Genomic DNA, 17240 nt, shown 5'->3' on the forward strand with positions numbered 1-17240 from the left:
ACTAATCACCTACAAGACTTCTCCAGAGTATCCCCCACCCTCTGGAACTCTGTACCCAACACGTCCGATTATCCACAACACTCGGAACTTTCAGACGGAACCTGAAAACTCATCTCTTCCCTAAAGCTTATGAACAACCTGCAATGCCCCCGCCGCCGCCTCACATCAACCTGCAATGCCCCCGCTGTCACATCATCTTCATCGGAGCTCCTGCAACCCCCAGCCTACTGATTCCTTCCTCTCCATCCTGTAGAATGTAAGCCCGCAAGGGCCCCTCGCCCCTCTGTACCAGTCTATCAATAGTTTGCTTACTGTAAGTAATATCTGTAACTTGTATGTAACCCCTTCTCATGTACAGCACCATGGAAACAATGGTGCTATATCAATTAATAATAATAACATGATACTTTGGCCTGGATCGCTGCTGCACAGAGGCCCACATTTCCGGATAAATTAAAGAAAAAAAAAAAAGTGTGGACACAATTTGGGATGTGTCAGCCTTGAAAACTGCTGAGAAAAGTGGTCGCAGATTACAACCTTTAAATGGGTTTATTAATACTAACGCTGGAAAATTGGGCAACCTGTGAAATACAAATGAGCCACAGACACTCGACGTCTTGGTCGCGGTAGTAAATATCCACCACCTTACCGTACTGATGATTTGCGCCACGGTCTGTGGTCATTGAGATTCCCTCAAAATGGATGTACAGTGAGGTGAGGAGAATCTGGTTATCTTTCGAAGGCTAAACCTCAGAGTCACCTGCTACTATATGTGCTTTATAATGGCCGGGCTATACATGATGTAAATGCCTCTCACCCCAGCAGAAACATCCAGAGTGATGGAGAAATTCTCCTTCTCTTTCCGGGCCTTGTCCGGCTCGCCGTCCAGGTGTTTGGTTTTTCTTGGGGTGGTCACAGCAATTCCCTCTTGTTCGGCCATTCTGCGGTCCTCCTCAATCATCTGAGAGCGGGAGAAGGTTACATGTTAGGACACTGTAGTGCATGTATGGCGGATGGGTGCACTGCAGGCATGGACCGGAGCTCTGATCGCAGCACTCTGACCCCAGAGATGCCGCTGGCTGTCAATCATGACAGCAGCATCTAAGAGGCTGGAGGAAATAGGAGGAGTGGGAGTGGCAGTTTTGCCCCTTCCAATATTCATCCTCCATTCTCCGCAGTGCCAATGGCATGGTCCAGAGAGGGTGAGCCCATGCTGCTTGCCAGGGTCAAACATGCAGCACTAGGTTGCTAACTCCATGCACTATAATATATATGTATGCAATTAAATAGTCTTTATAATAGAGCTAGAGTGTATCGAAACCTCCGCCTAGGACCGGGTGTCTGCCATGTCTGTACACCTCAAGGGGATCAGTCGTTCTATGACAGACTGCACAATGACAGTATTGCAAAGCAATGCGGACCAATAAAAAAAATAAAACAGGTGAAAACAATTAAAATAACTTGATACAATACACATTTAGAGAGAAAAAAATTATATATATATATATATATTATATATATAATATTTATATATATAATCCACATGAAATATAATCATTTTTATACCTTTACCTCCACCTAGAATAATCATCTAGGCTTATTCATAAAGGCTGGATAGGAGCACGCCCTGCCCGGGTTACACAACGCCGAGCGTACACCTACCTTGTGTCTCCTGACGATGGCCTCGTTCTTCTTCCTCAGAGCCTCGATCTTCCTGTCCAGCTCGGCATCCTTCTCTTCTTTGGACTTCATGTCCAATACAGAAGCCTGTGATGAAACCAAAACTCCAATTATTCAACACATCCCACGGCAAAGACAACACTTCTTCCCTAAGACGTCTAGACAAGGGAGGGGGATGATACTGTCTCTGGACAATATGGTCTCCATCAGGAGTATCTGGTCCATGTTCCTCTCTGCTGGACCCAACACCCCATGCTCAGGCTGAGTGTGCATGCATTCTGAATGAGGAAAGGAGCCACTGTCATACCTCATGGAGCTTCTCCTTCCAAATGATTGGACATGTTGAAATCCAGCATGCCCAATCCTTCTTTCCTTCCGACCCCTGTCGTAAAGGTAGTCGGGACGCCCCCATACATGTTAGATGATTGTCTATTGATCTTATGACTTCTATACCTGCCCAGAAATTGCAGGATAGAAGCAGAGGAATGTGAGCAGTATATTGTGACAATAAGACAGGCTGGGGTCCACCGCTGAGGACCCGCCTTTATTACACAGAGACGCTGCAATATGAATCAGTTGCATCGTTTCTGACATTTTTCAAGCACAGTTGAAAGGTAAGTCAAGATTAATAGTTACCCCTTAGGATAGGGAATAAGTTATTGATCGCAGGGAAAAGCAATAGGGGGGAATGACAGCTGGGACCCCCAGTGACCCACAAAACGTGGCTCTATCTATTTGCTTTCTTTGGACGTCCCATGGAGAATTAATGGGGCAAAGGCCGAGCATGTTCCCCTCCACTCACGACGAGGCCCTGCACGGTCCATTTACTGGGCCGTTGTTACAGTACCTACGCTATGAATAGAGGATCTTTTTTTTTTTTCACGCACAAGTGGAAATCAGTACACATCTGATTTAGACCACTATAAAATTCCATAAAACACAAGTGTGATCACATAGGGAGAAATCATGCCAACGTTACCATTGCTGCAGGTGCCGGACGGAATCTCAGGGGTGGGGGGTTGTGGGGTTCGACTTTCTACAAAACAGAAATGATCAACGATTACATTAAAAAAAATACAAGTCCTAGAAATGAAAGCTAATAAAAATTCTTAGCGGGGTTATCTGACACTAAAATATATATTTTTTTCAGCATGGATCAAAAACAGAAGCAAAGTCTCCTTCCAGTGCGGATCCAACACGGGCCGCTCCGAAGTTCCCAGGCAGCTCTGGACATAGAATCTGTTTACGGTGTGTAATCAATAGAGGAAAAAATATATGTTTATATTTTACTGTAGGACAACCCCTTTAAGGCCACGTTCCCAGTGTCAGCATTTTACATCAGTATGTGTAAGCCAAAACCAGGACTGGGTGATAAATACAGAAGAGGTGACTATGATACTTTTCCTATGATTGTTCCACTCCTGATTTTGGCTTACAAATACTGAGGTAAAATACTGACCAAATAATGCTAGTGTGAACATGGCCTAAAGGTGTTCTGGTCAGTAACACTCCTCACATGACCTCTGGTCCGCCCCTCAACAGCTTATCATATTAAACAGGTGGTCCTAAGAGCCTATCTTCAGGAGAGCACTGCCCCTCTGCCTCCCTAATTCCTGCTTACCGGGGGACAGTGCGCTCCTCAGCTCAAGCTGTGCGCTCTCCGATGCTGCAAGCAGAGGCGGCGTGGCTGAAGCTGTGCGCTCTCCAATACTGCAAGCAGAGGCGGCGTGGCTCAAGCTGTGCGCTCTCCAATACTGCAAGCAGAGGCGGCGTGGCTCAAGCTGTGCGCTCTCCAATGCTGCAAGCAGAGGCGGCGTGGCTGAAGCTGTGCGCTCTCCAATGCTGCAAGCAGACGCGGCGTGGCTGAAGCTGTGCGCTCTCCAATGCTGCAAGCAGAGGCGGCGTGGCTCAAGCTGTGCGCTCTCCAATGCTGCAAGCAGAGGCGGCGTGGCTCAAGCTGTGCGCTCTCCAATGCTGCAAGCAGAGGCGGCGTGGCTCGAGCTGTGCGCTCTCCAATACTGCAAGCAGAGGCGGCGTGGCTGAAGCTGTGCGCTCTCCAATGCTGCAAGCAGAGGCGGCGTGGCTGAAGCTGTGCGCTCTCCAATGCTGCAAGCAGAGGCGGCGTGGCTGAAGCTGTGCGCTCTCCAATGCTGCAAGCAGACGCGGCGTGGCTGAAGCTGTGCGCTCTCCAATGCTGCAAGCAGAGGCGGCGTGGCTGAAGCTGTGCGCTCTCCAATGCTGCAAGCAGAGGCGGCGTGGCTGAAGCTGTGCGCTCTCCAATACTGCAAGCAGAGGCGGCGTGGCTAAAGCTGTGCGCTCTCCAATGCTGCAAGCAGAGGCGGCGTGGCTGAAGCTGTGCGTTCTCCAATACTGCAAGCAGAGGCGGCGTGGCGGAAGCTGTGCGCTCTCCAATACTGCAAGCAGAGGCGGCGTGGCTGAAGCTGTGCGCTCTCCAATTAGCAAGCAGAGGCAGCATGGCTGAAGCTGTGCGCTCTCCAATTAGCAAGCAGAGGCAGCGTGGCTGAAGCTGTGCGCTCTCCAATTAGCAAGCAGAGGCAGCGTGGCTGAAGCTGTGCGCTCTCCAATGCTGCAAGCAGAGGCGGCGTGGCTGAAGCTGTGCGCTCTCCAATGCTGCAAGCAGAGGCGGCGTGGCTGAAGCTGTGCGCTTTCCAATGCTGCAAGCTTAGGCGGTGTGGCTGAAGCTGTGCACTCTCCAATTAGCAAGCAGAGGCAGCGTGGCTCAAGCTGTGCGCTCTCCAATTAGCAAGCAGAGGCAGCGTGGCTCAAGCTGTGCGCTCTCCAATTAGCAAGCAGAGGCAGCGTGGCTCAAGCTGTGCGCTCTCCAATGCTGCAAGCAGAGGCAGCGTGGCTCAAGCTGTGCGCTCTCCAATGCTGCAAGCAGAGGCGGCGTGGCTGAAGCGGTGCGCTCTCCAATGCTGCAAGCAGAGGCGGCTGTGCAGGAGTCTGTAGCTGAATGGATCGAGCAGGGCACTTGCACGCTCCACGGCAAACAACTTACAAGTGCACGCTCCTTGCCTAGGAATCCGACCACCTCCAAAGTGGACGGTAGCCTAGGCAACAAGCAGTTAATTATAAAATGAAAAATCCCCTCCGTTCTTGAGAATCTAATAACAGGAAAATCGATAAGTTGATGCTTTTTACAAACATTTTGAAATTCGACTCATTCAATAAGATGAGACAACCCCTAGCATGGGTCCGCTGTGCAGTTTATCGTGGTCGGCCCCCCATCCTTAGAGCATTTATCATCCATCCTGTACACAGGTTACAGTAACAGCATCGGACCAGAAGGAGCAGAGAAGCAGACTTTTATTATTCAGCATTTCCAGTATTTGCAGCGGAGGGTTTGTTGCAGTCACATCCGGTGTGGATGACCTCCTGGACCTGCAGGGGGCACAGGGAGCAGGTGATAGGGGTCTGGACACTACTGCTGCCCTCACAGTAATGGATCCGTCCAGGACTGCAGCCTGAGGACCGCTCCATTCACTGACAGCAAGCAGGAAAAGTGCTAAACCGCAGCCGAGTCTATTAGAACGTGGCAGGACTGCAGTGTTCCCTCCCAGGGCTACAGACGGTGCGACATTGCCGCGCACAGGTCAGCGCACGTGAGACACCACCCCCACCGTACACCTGCGCCACCATGCAGCCTCCACTAATCCCACACACCACGACTGCTCCCTACCCCTTTCATTCCACTACACCCACGCGTGTACCACCAGCCCACTCCCAAAAACACCCGCCGGGAACTACAGGGGTTAAGCCGCGCTCACCTGCACCGCCGCTCAGCCTTCTGACTCCAATAACATGCGTGTTCCTCCTTAGGCCACGCCCAGGACCGGAAGAGCTTCCAAAGGGCGGAGCTGCCAGTGAAGACGCATGCGTGGAGGAGAGACGCACAGCGTCGGCGGACATGTTTAGTGTGGGCAGCGAGTTGTTTGCTTTGCTGAGCTCACGCCGTGAAGCATGCTGGGACTTGTAGATCCGATTCCGGTCAGTACTACGGTAGTAATGGAGAGACAGGTTTTGCGTTGTACTGCTCTGCTCCTGCATTGCTTGTCACCCAGCTTTCCCAGACTCCTGAGCTGCAGTGATGCACCAGCAGTCCCATAGAGAATGAATGGTGTGGAGGTGCGCATGTTCAGCCTACATTCCCTTTAAAAATGGCTTTTCAGGGTGCCATTCCCAGTAATCAGGGGACTGCTAATCTGGACACCACCCCTTTAATGGAGCAGTAATTACAATGCCTGACCCTGTCCATTCATTCTCCCTTAGGTCCATGTCTGGATGAGGGTCCCAGGGATCATGTATTTGTTACCAATCCAAGCGAGGGGCGATAATGGTTTATTTTGTGGTTTGTGCAGCGCTAATAAGATGTGACGATCTGTACGGCCGCCATCATCGACCTCTGCACATGACCCTAGTGGAGGGACGTGCGGACACTGGTGCGTTACATCGGTGCCAACCAGTTACCCCGGGCAGGAGACTCGCATACAACCCCCTACTGGAGGTGCAGACGGGACCCCTACAGTGGGGGCTGCTGGGAAATGTACATTTAGTAGATAACAATAGGACCAGGCATTCAGCTCTATACATTTCCCCCCCCAAAATAAACAAGGCCTTACAATTAAAGCTCATCCATAGAAGTGATATCAACCGAGCAGTAGATAAGAAAGTAATTTTATTGCCAATTAGTAAATTAATAACATACATTAAAAGTTTTCTTTAAAAAAACTTATAGACCAAAAGTAAATTAATGGGGTAGTGACACCTAAGCGCCACGTCCAAAGGCGGATGTTCGATTTATCAGAAAGGCGTCATTAGACCATATAGGAATATAGGCACGATGTTTCCATCATTGATAATTAATAAGCAGCACAATAAGTGGAATAGCCGTTTCTTGGTGCAATGAATGACTCTTTGGTTGTGGGTACATGTTAGGTGTATTACAATACTGTTTAATGTGTCCTGGTTGACCTCATTTCTAACAATACCTAACATGTCCCCGCCTCCTGGGTCTGTATACAGCTGATACATTTCCTGACGGTTCATATTGCTCTTTAGACTCATTACACCAGTCCCTAAGTATAGTCACAAAGTTTTCATAGGAGCTGGTATTCCTCAGAGTCATCCTTGTGGTGTAATCTACATTACAATGATTTGCCATTGAACATAGGAAATTAGCATCATCCTGAGACTTTTCCAGACAGCTGTAAACAGTCCTATATAGGGACAGATAATGACTACAAAAGAGCAAAGGATCATCTGGTCATTGCTAGGGCATTTCCTCCTCTAATGTCTCGTCCACCTATGATGCGTTGTAATTCCTTCCTTCTTATCTCTGCACCATTACAACTCTCACCCATTTGCTCTGTTTTTAGTTGTCCTGCAATTGGCCCTGGAAGCCAAACTTGTAATAGAGACCTAGCATTTTTATTGTTCAGATTATACTGTTGGACAACATGTTCAAATCTATTGGACAGAATGACTGGAGAAATTTGTGACTCAGATTTACCAAGAAGTTGACACAGATGAAGCTTCTCAGAAATAGTGAGCAATGGAGAATTATCAATCAATGGAGATCTATATCCAGCGTCCATTGTACCCTCATTAGAAAGCGTACATATTAACTGTCTCAGTGCTACATTTCTTTGATGTAAGAGACTGTATACATTGCAATTGCAAAGTGTTGCAATTAACTTCTCCATTTGACTATTTTTCAGTTCTAAAGAATAAACCTGAGCTGCATGTGAAGTGAGGCTCAGTCTACACTCCTTCAATTCTTCCTCCACCTGTCTGTTTCTCACAGTGAATTCATTTACATCTGATTGCAAACCTTGCATTTTACTAAGCATACCAAATAAGCCCTCAACTGCAAACACGGAGGACCGTGAGAACAAGGACAACCTACTAAATAGTCCTCCAAAAAAAAAATGAGATCATATAAAAATAATTTTTATTGAGCAATATTAAAGCATGATTAAAAAAGGGGTGACATTTATACAAAAAGGACAAGCAAACATTGGGCAGAGATATGCACAGGATCCAACAGTAGTAACATTCAATAATAAGCCATCATAGATAAATAGCACAATGCTAGAAAATAAAACAGGTGATAAAGTGCATATGCGTTTTTGGACCCATAGCAAAACAAAGATCTGGGTGCAACTAATTCAATAATGAAATGCAGTATATAATAAGCATAGTTGCTAAGAAGTCCTATATAGAGATATTCCTCTACATAGGGTGCACCCCTTCTGAGGAAGAGATTCTCGAAACGCGCGTCGGGGTACGTTGTGGCAGTCTGGATCGTGGGTGACTATGGTTTTTCATCAGCTTAAATACTCTCTTTTTACTCCAGTTCATATATGCTTATGAGGTGCAGAGGAAAATATCTGTTTTATTTTCTAGCATTGTGCTATTTATCTATGATGGCTTATTATTGAATGTTACTACTGTTGGATCCTGTGCATATCTCTGCCCAATGTTTGCTTGTCCTTTTTGTATAAATGTCATCCCTTTTTTAATCATGTTTTAATATTGCTCAATGAAAATTATTTTGATATCTCTTTTTTTTTTTGGAGGACTATTTTGTAGGTTGTCCTTGCATTTTACTAGTTGTATTGTCAGAAATTCCAATAACAGAATCACTAATTTTGTCTATGTCCTCCTTCATTTGTAGCCTTTGCTTCCACCAATTTGCTTCTTTCAATTCAGCCAACTCTTTCATCTTAAGCAACACTAAAATTTAATTGCTTAACTTTTCCTTTTTCAATTTCTTGCTAAGCACTTTACTATTTAACTTATTATTAAAGATTTTACATTGGGCTATTAAGTCATTGTATTGGACTTCCAAAGATTTATCGACACTGACATGGTAAACAGCAGAGCTGTATTTCTTCACATACTTTTCCACAAACTCCATTTTCAGCGACAAACTGCAAATACTTTACAAAACAAAATTACAAAGTGAAGGAACTAAAATCTACACCTTACACTACAAACTTCCCAAAAGTCTAAACTCTTTGCTCCAATACTCCTACACTTAGAAAACACATATCCAATCCGAATCTATTATAAATTACTGTCCTATCTACAAAAGATATTTCCCTTTTGCTAAATGCATCAATACAACACAATACAATACTTGATACACAAGCACACAAAATAAAATCTACAAGGAAATTCTTTACTCACCAATATTTCCTTTTAAATCAAGATCCAGACTCCTCGATTCTTTGGTTTCCACACTTTTTCCAAATGTAGAATATAGCAGATTAATTTCTTGTGGATTCTCTGTGGAATTTAATCACAGTCCCATCTGGGGTGCCAAATGTAGAATCTGCTGAGCTTTGGGGTGCCAGTTAATACTAATTAACAAGGATTACTGGATCTTTAAAGGGGGGTTTATCACAAACAAGGTATTTACAATGACATGCATAAGGGCAGTCTAAGGGACAAGGGTACAATTAAAGGGGAGAGGGTAGTAGAAGCTGGGATGTGGGAATGGAAGAGATATATTACTGATCCTTACATATATACTAAACCAATACACATCCACACCCACATACGAGCCATGACTCCACCCTTGCTTCCGGTATCTTCTGTGGCAAATGTCCAATCATCTTCCGGCAATGTGAACACTGTCATTGGCTGCAGTAATCATCACCTTCCTGCAGATGGGAAGAAAGTTCTTGTGTAGGACAGGTTCAACTCCATTTGGGCTGGCTCTAAGATGTCCATTCAAAGAACAATGGTTTGTCACCCAAACACCACAGGCATTGTGTATCTCTATACATATCCATAGGCCGAAGACAGGATGTCTATCTCAGGAGCAGTGGTTTATAATGGAAACCCACAGGAACTATGTACATATGTAGATAACGATAGGTCACAAACAGGATAGAGGCTATTCATAGGAGATTTCCACAGTGTACACCTGTATCCTCCATTAGGTCGGAGGGCCAATATTCTTTTCATATGTAGATGCTTTATCACTAAAACAAAGGACATCACACAAAAGAACACAGGCCTGACTGTCTAACAGGTTCAGTCTTGTATCTGGTTTGTCTCATCAATAGAGTCCTGGAAATATTCAGCACTCATAAATTCAATATAGAGTTCAGTGATCTCTATAAAACATATATTGTCCATGTTGTCTTCCAACATATATACACACAGAATATATTGCCATATATGTCAACTTTTGAGAACAGGTTTAAGAGATAATGTGTTCTTTCACGGTACCAGTACGCACACATAGAATGCATCGGCTGGACTCTGTCCTTTTAAACCAGGGTAGTGCAGGACAAGACGTGCACTCTCGCTAGTACTGGTGCAGACTGAACATGGAGGGATACTCCAGAATATGGTCCTATATAACAACAGTCGCACTCAATGAAGAGAGTTCTTCTGAATTTTGTTAGTCAAAAAACGTGTTTTTTTTATTGTGAACAAACACCAAAATAAAGGTATCACCGCAGTGTTTCAAGGTAACGTTTCGACCCACAGGGTCTTTCTCAAACCTTATAATAGTAGATATCGAGCGGAGGGCACAAATCCCTGGAGAGATGCAGGAGTCCCGTTAGGGGCTGTAGCTAAAGAGTAACTGGTGTCTGCGGTGGTGGTGTGACACACCACCACCGCAGACACCAGTTACTCTTTAGCTACAGCCCCTAACGGGACTCCTGCATCTCTCCAGGGATTTGTGCCCTCCGCTCGATATCTACTATTATAAGGTTTGAGAAAGACCCTGTGGGTCGAAACGTTACCTTGAAACACTGCGGTGATACCTTTATTTTGGTGTTTGTTCACAATAAAAAAAACACGTCTTTAACCCCTTTCTGACATTAGACGTACTATCCCGTCGAGGTGGGGTGGGCCCGTATGACCACCGACGGGATAGTACGTCATACGCGATCGGCCGCGCTCACGGGGGGAGCGTGGCCGATCGCTGCCGGGTGTCAGCTGCATATCGCAGCTGACATCCGGCACTATGTGCCAGGAGCGGTCACGGACCGCCCCCGGCACATTAACCCCCGGCACACCGCGATCAAACATGATCGCGGTGTACCGGCGGTATAGAGAAGCATCGCGCAGGGAGGGGGCTCCCTGCGGGCTTCCCTGAGACCCCCGCAGCAACGCGATGTGATCGCGTTGCTCCGAGGGTCTCCTACCTCCTCGCCGCAGGTCCCGGATCCAAGATGGCCGCGGCATCCGGGTCCTGCAGGGAGGGAGGTGGCTTACCGAGTGCCTGCTCAGAGCAGGTGCTGGTAAGCCTGCTGCACTCTAAGTGAGATCGGTGATCTGACAGAGTGCTGTGCACACTGTCAGATCACCGATCTGTAATGTCCCCCCTGGGACAAAGTAAAAAAGTAAAAAAAAAAAAAATTTCCACATGTGTAAAAAAAAAAATTAAAAAAAAATTCCTAAATAAAGAAGAAAAAAAAAATTATTCCCATAAATACATTTCTTTAAATTAAAAAAAAACAATAAAAGTACACATATTTAGTATCGCCGCGTCCGTAACGACCCAACCTATAAAACTGTCCCACTAGTTAACCCCTTCAGTAAACACCGTGAGGAAAAAAAAAAAAAACGAGGCAAAAACAACGCTTTATTACCATACCGCCGAACAAAAAGTGGAATAACACGCGATCAAAAAGACAGATATAAATAACCATGGTACCGCTGAAAACGTCATCTTGTCCTGCAAAAAACGAGCCGCCATACAGCATCATCAGCAAAAAAATAAAAAAGTTACAGTCCTGAGAATAAAGCGATACCAAAATAATTATTTTTTCTATAAAATAGCTTTTATCATATAAAAGCGCCAAAACATAAAAAAATGATATAAATGAGGTATCACTGTAATCGTACTGACCCGAAAAATAAAACTGCTTTATCAATTTTACCAAACGCGGAACGGTATAAACGCCTCCCCCAAAAGAAATTCATGAATAGCTGGTTTTTGATCATTCTGCCTCACAAAAATCGGAATAAAAAGCGATCAAAAAATGTCATGTGCCCGAAAATGTTACCAATAAAAACGTCAACTCGTCCCGCAAAAAAAAAAGACCTCACATGACTCTGTGGACTCAAATATGGAAAAATTATAGCTTTCAAAATGTGGTAACGCAAAAAATATTTTTTGCAATAAAAAGCGTCTTTCAGTGTGTGACGGCTGCCAATCATAAAAATCTGCTAAATAACCCGCTATAAAAGTAAATCAAACCCCCCTTCATCACCCCCTTAGTTAGGGAAAAATAAAAAAAATGTATTTATTTACAAAACTGGGGGCTAAAAAATAAGTTTTGTGGTTAAAAAAATATTTTTTATTTTCACGGCTCTGCGTTGTAAACTGTAGTGAAACACTTGGGGGTTCAAAGTTTTCACAACACATCTAGATAAGTTCCTTGGGGGGTCTAATTTCCAATATGGGGTCACTTGTGGGGGGTTTCTACTGTTTAGGTACATCAGGGGCTCTGCAAATGCAACGTGACGCACTGACGCCTGCAGACCAATCCATCTAAGTCTGCATTCCAAACGGCGCTCCTTCCCTTCCGAGCTCTGCCATGCGCCCAAACAGTGGTTTACCCCCACATATGGGGTATCAGCGTACACAGGACAAATTGGACAACAACTTTTGGGGTCCAATTTATCCTGTTACCCTTGTGAAAATATAAAACTGGGGGCTAAAAAATCATTTTTGTGAAAAAAATAATAATTTTTATTTTCACGGCTCTGCGTTATAAACTGTAGTGAAACACTAGGGGGTTCAAAGTTCTCACAACACATCTAGATAAGTTCCTTGGGGGGTCTAGTTTCCAATATTGGGTCACTTGTGGGGGGTTTCTACTGTTTAGGTACATTAGGGGCTCTGCAAACGCAATGTGATGCCTGCAGACCATTCCATCTAAGTCTGCATTCCAAATGGCGCTCCTTCCCTTCCGAGCCCTCCCATGCGCCCAAACAGTGCTTCCCCCCCACATATGGGGTATCAGCATACTCAGAACAAATTGGACAACAACTTTTGGGGTCCAATTTATTATGTTACCCTTGTAGAAATACAAAGCTGGGGGCTAAAAAATCATTTCTGTGAAAAAAAAGAGGAATTTTTATTTTCACGGCTCTGCGTTATAAACTGTAGTGAAACACTTGGGGGTTCAAAGTTCTCACAACACATCTAGATAAGTTCCTTGGGAGTAATAATATAATAAAAACATCCCACAATGGATACTAATGTATAAGATCTCCCACACATGCTCATAATCATGTGTTTTCTAGCAGAACGTTTAAGGAGATCACATGACATATATGAGGACACTCCACCTACATATCACATAAACTCAAAGAAAAACGGAGTACAAGTCCACTTTAAGAAATGTATAAATTACTTTTTATTAATCGAAACAAACATCCGATGTATAATAAAATCACACTAAACATCAAATATATAGACTGGACAGTGAGGAGAGCTAGGAAAAACACTAAAAAAGTCACTGCGATAGGATCCCCAAATTACTTCTGCTAATTTTGACTAGTAAAGTGCTAGTAGTGCATTGTAACGGCAGAGGGAGAAAACCCAGACTGGCCACTATATTAAGTTTACAGGGATCCCCTTATAGAGTCTATTTCAAGTTGGTACCATACCATGCCTGGCTAGGTCCCTCTTACCCATTATAGCAGAGACGCAGGGAACACCACCGGAGCCCCAACGCGCGTTTCGCGTCGGCTTCGTCAGGGGGCGGTGCAGTGCATTAGTTAGACTGGTTTTTATTCTATCCGGAATCCGGATCCATGTGTCCCTAATTACGGCGCATGTCGCATGTTGATCACGCCGGGAATTGCATCGCGTTCGGCGCCCAACATGGCGCCGCGGTCCACAGTCGCGTACATGTGACGCCACTGAACCGCAGACGTCACTAAAAGGCGCCGCCCACAATGCCCCGAAGTACGGACCACAACGGACATGCGCACTAGGGAAAAAGCTGCCAGATACTTCCAGCAACAATACCGCAAAGGTATCTACTCATTATGGTTGGTGCTATGCGGCGATATGTGGTATGCATACCTCAATACGCAGTATGCAATCCCCCAATAGATTGGCATGTGATAAACAAAATAAACGTGTATACATAAGTAAAAAAGAGAAGAAGTGAAAACAGAGGAATCAACTTCAATTATAATAAAGTGAAATTACCAAGTGAAGGAAACATATATAATACACATATGATAAATATATATCCCACTATACATATTAATGTGAAAAAAACCCATAAATCTAGATCATTACAAACACCATATACAGTAATCAAAAAAAGTGCTCTTTATATATATTGCCAAACAGAGGGATTTCAGTTCTCCATAGACCGCACAGCCCTTGGGAGGTCTAGTTTCCAATTTGGGGTCACTTGTGGGGGGTTTCTACTGTTTGGGTACATCAGGGGCTCTGCAAATGCAACGTGACGCCTGCAGACCAATCCATTTAAGTCTGCATTCCAAATGGCGCTCCTTCCCTTCCGAGCTCTGTCATGCGCCCAAACAGTGCTTCCCCCCCACATATGGGGTATCAGCGTACTCAGAACAAATTGGACAACAACTTTTGGGGTCCAATTTATTATGTTACCCTTGTAAAAATACAAAGCTGGGGGCTAAAAAATCATTTCTGTGAAAAAAAAGAGGAATTTTTATTTTCACGGCTCTGTGTTATAAACTGTAGTGAAACACTTGGGGGTTCAAAGCTCTCAAAACACATCTAGATAAGTTCCTTAGGGGGTCTACTTTCCAAAATGGTGTCACTTGTGGGGGGTTTTAATGTTTAGGCACATCAGGGGCTCTCCAAACGCAATATGGCGTCCCATCTTAATTCCAGACAATTTTGCATTGAAAAGTAAAATAGCGCTCCTTCCCTTCCGAGCTCTGCTATGCGCCCAAACAGTGGTTTACCCCCACATATGGGGTATTGTCGTACTCAGGACAAATTGCACAACAACTTTTGTGGTCTAATTTCTTTTCTTACCCTTGGGAAAATAAAAAAATGGGGGCGAAAAGATCATTTTTGTGAACAAATATTATTTTTTATTTTTACTGCTCTGCATTATAAACTTCTGTGAAGCACTTGTTAGGTCAAAGTGCTCAACACACATCTAGATAAGTTCCTTAAGGGGTCTACTTTCCAAAATGGTGTCACTTATGGGGGGTTTCAATGTTTCGGCACATCAGGGGCTCTCTAAACGCAACATGGCGTCCCATCTCAATTCCAGTCAATTTTGCATTGAAAAGTCAAATGGCGCTCCTTCCCTTCCGAGCTCTGCCCTGCGCCCAAACAATGGTTTACACCCACATATGGGGTATCGTTGTACTCAGGACAAATTGCACAACAACTTTTGTGGTCTAATTTCTTCTCTTACCCTTGGGAAAATAAAAAAATGGGGGCAAAAAGATCATTTTTGTGAAAAAATATGATTTTTTATTTTTATGGCTCTGCATTATATACTTCTGTGAAGCACTTGTTGGGTCAAAGTGCTCACCACACATCTAGATAAGTTCCTTAGGGGGTCTACTTTCCAAAATGGTGTCAGTTGTGGGGGGTTTCAATGTTTAGGCACATCAGGGGCTCTCCAAACGCAACATGGCGTCCCATGTCAATTCCAGTCAATTTTGCATTGAAAAGTCAAATGGCGCTCCTTTCCTTCCGAGCTCTGCCATGCGCCCAAACAGTGGTTTACCCCCACATATGGGGTATTAGCGTACTCAGGACAAATTGTACAACAACTTTTGGAGTCCATTTTCTCCTGTTACCCTTGGTAAAATAAAACAAATTGGAGCTGAAATAAATTTTGTGTAAATAAAAATGAACATTTAACTTTTTTCAAACATTCCAAAAATTCCTGTGAAACACCTGAAGGGTTAATAAATTTCTTGAATGTGGTTTTGAGCACCTTGAGGGGTGCAGTTTTTAGAATGGTGTCACACTTGGGTATTTTCTGTCATATAGACCCCTCAAAATGACTTCAAATGAGATGTGGTCCCTGAAAAAAAATGGTGTTGTAAAAATAAGAAATTGCTGGTCAATTTTTAACCCTTATAACTCAATAACAAAAAAAAAATTTGGTTCCAAAATTGTGCTGATGTAAAGTAGACATGTGGGAAATGTTACTTATTAAGTATTTTGCGTGACATATGTCTGTGATTTAAGGGCATAAAAATTCAAAGTTGGAAAATTGCGAAATTTTCAAAATTTTTGCCAAATATCCGTTTTTTTAACAAATAAACGCAAGTTATATCGAAGAAATTTTACCACTATCATGAAGTACAATATGTCACGAGAAAACAGTGTCAGAATCGCCAAGATCCGTTGAAGCGTTCCAGAGTTATAACCTCATAAAGGGACAGTGGTCAGAATTGTAAACATTGGCCTGGTCATTTACGTGCAAACCACCCTCGGGGGTGAAGGGTTTAAACCAGGGGTCTCAAACTCAGCCGGGTAAAGGGGCCGCACATAGTAAAAATTTGAATATGATGGTCCGCATTCTTTGCGGGACAAGATGAAGTTTTCAATGATGACATTTTTGTTCTATATGACTTTTTGATCATTTTGTACCACTTTCGATGTGTTTAACCACTTTCTGACATCAGACATACTATCCCGTCGAGGTGGTATGGGCCCGTATAACCACCGACGGGATAGTACGTCATATGCGATCAGCCACGCTCACGGGGAGAGCGCGGCCGGGTGTCAGCTGATTATCATAGCTGACATCCGGCACTATGTGCCAGGAGCTGACATCCGGCACTATGTGCCAGGAGCTGACATCCGGCACTATGTGCCAGGAGGGGTCACAGACCTCTACCGGCACATTAATCCCCGAAACACTGCAATCAAACATGATTGCAGTGTTCCAGCGGCATAGGGAAGCATCACGCAGGGAGGGGGCTCCCTGCGTGCTTCCCTGAGACCCTCGGAACAATGCGATGTGATCGCTTTGTTCAGAGGGTCTCCTACCTCCTTCCTCCCTGCAGGACCCCGGATCTAAGATGGCCGTGAGGTCCTGCAGGGAGGTGGCTTGCCGGCGCCTACTGAGAACAGGCTCCGGCAAGCCTGGAGCACTGCCTGTCAGATCGCTGATCTGACACAGTGCTGTGCACAGTGTCAGATCAGCGATCTGACAATATACAGTGATGTCCCACCCTGGGACAAAATAAAAATAAATAAATAAATTAACGTGTAAAAATATATTTTTTAAAAATCCTAAATAAATAAAAAAATATATATATTGTTCCAATAAAAACATTTCTTTATGTAAATAAAAAAACAATAAAAGTACACATATTTAGTATCGCCACGTCTGTACCGACCCAACCTATAAAACTGTCCCAGTAGTTATCCCATTTTGTGAACACCATAAAAAAAACTGACGCTTTATTATCATACCGCCGAACAAAAAGTGGAATAACACGCGATTAGAAAGACGGATATAAATAAACATTGTACTGCCGAAAACGTCATATTGTCCCGCAAAAAAATGAGCCGCCATACAGCA

General features: G+C 44.3%; 1 protein-coding gene and 1 long non-coding RNA gene across 3 annotated transcripts in view; one reads left to right on the forward strand and one right to left on the reverse strand.

Moving 5' to 3' along the window:
• CCDC9 (coiled-coil domain containing 9) overlaps window positions 1-5538 on the reverse strand; it is a 60433-nt gene extending 54895 nt beyond the window's left edge. Inside the window, exons 1-4 of one of the 2 annotated variants that reach the window (XM_077285510.1) lie at window positions 5469-5538; window positions 2660-2716; window positions 1663-1767; window positions 818-961 (exon numbers count right to left, since the gene is read on the reverse strand). In XM_077285510.1, coding sequence (XP_077141625.1) covers window positions 818-961; window positions 1663-1767; window positions 2660-2662 — 252 coding nt within the window. In that variant the 5' untranslated portion in view covers window positions 2663-2716; window positions 5469-5538. Of the gene's footprint in view, window positions 1-817; window positions 962-1662; window positions 1768-2659; window positions 2717-4983; window positions 5066-5468 lie in introns of those variants that run through there. The other variant, XM_077285511.1, reaches the window with a different exon arrangement.
• A 52-nt stretch (window positions 5539-5590) lies between these two features.
• Window positions 5591-17240, forward strand: part of LOC143805820 (uncharacterized) — a 114886-nt gene continuing 103236 nt past the window's right edge. Inside the window, exon 1 of the long non-coding RNA XR_013221338.1 lies at window positions 5591-5688. This is a non-coding gene — a long non-coding RNA (uncharacterized LOC143805820). The remainder of the gene's footprint in view (window positions 5689-17240) is intronic.

This window comes from Ranitomeya variabilis, chromosome 2, assembly GCF_051348905.1.
Source record: "Ranitomeya variabilis isolate aRanVar5 chromosome 2, aRanVar5.hap1, whole genome shotgun sequence".
NCBI classification, from domain to species: domain Eukaryota; kingdom Metazoa; phylum Chordata; class Amphibia; order Anura; family Dendrobatidae; genus Ranitomeya; species Ranitomeya variabilis.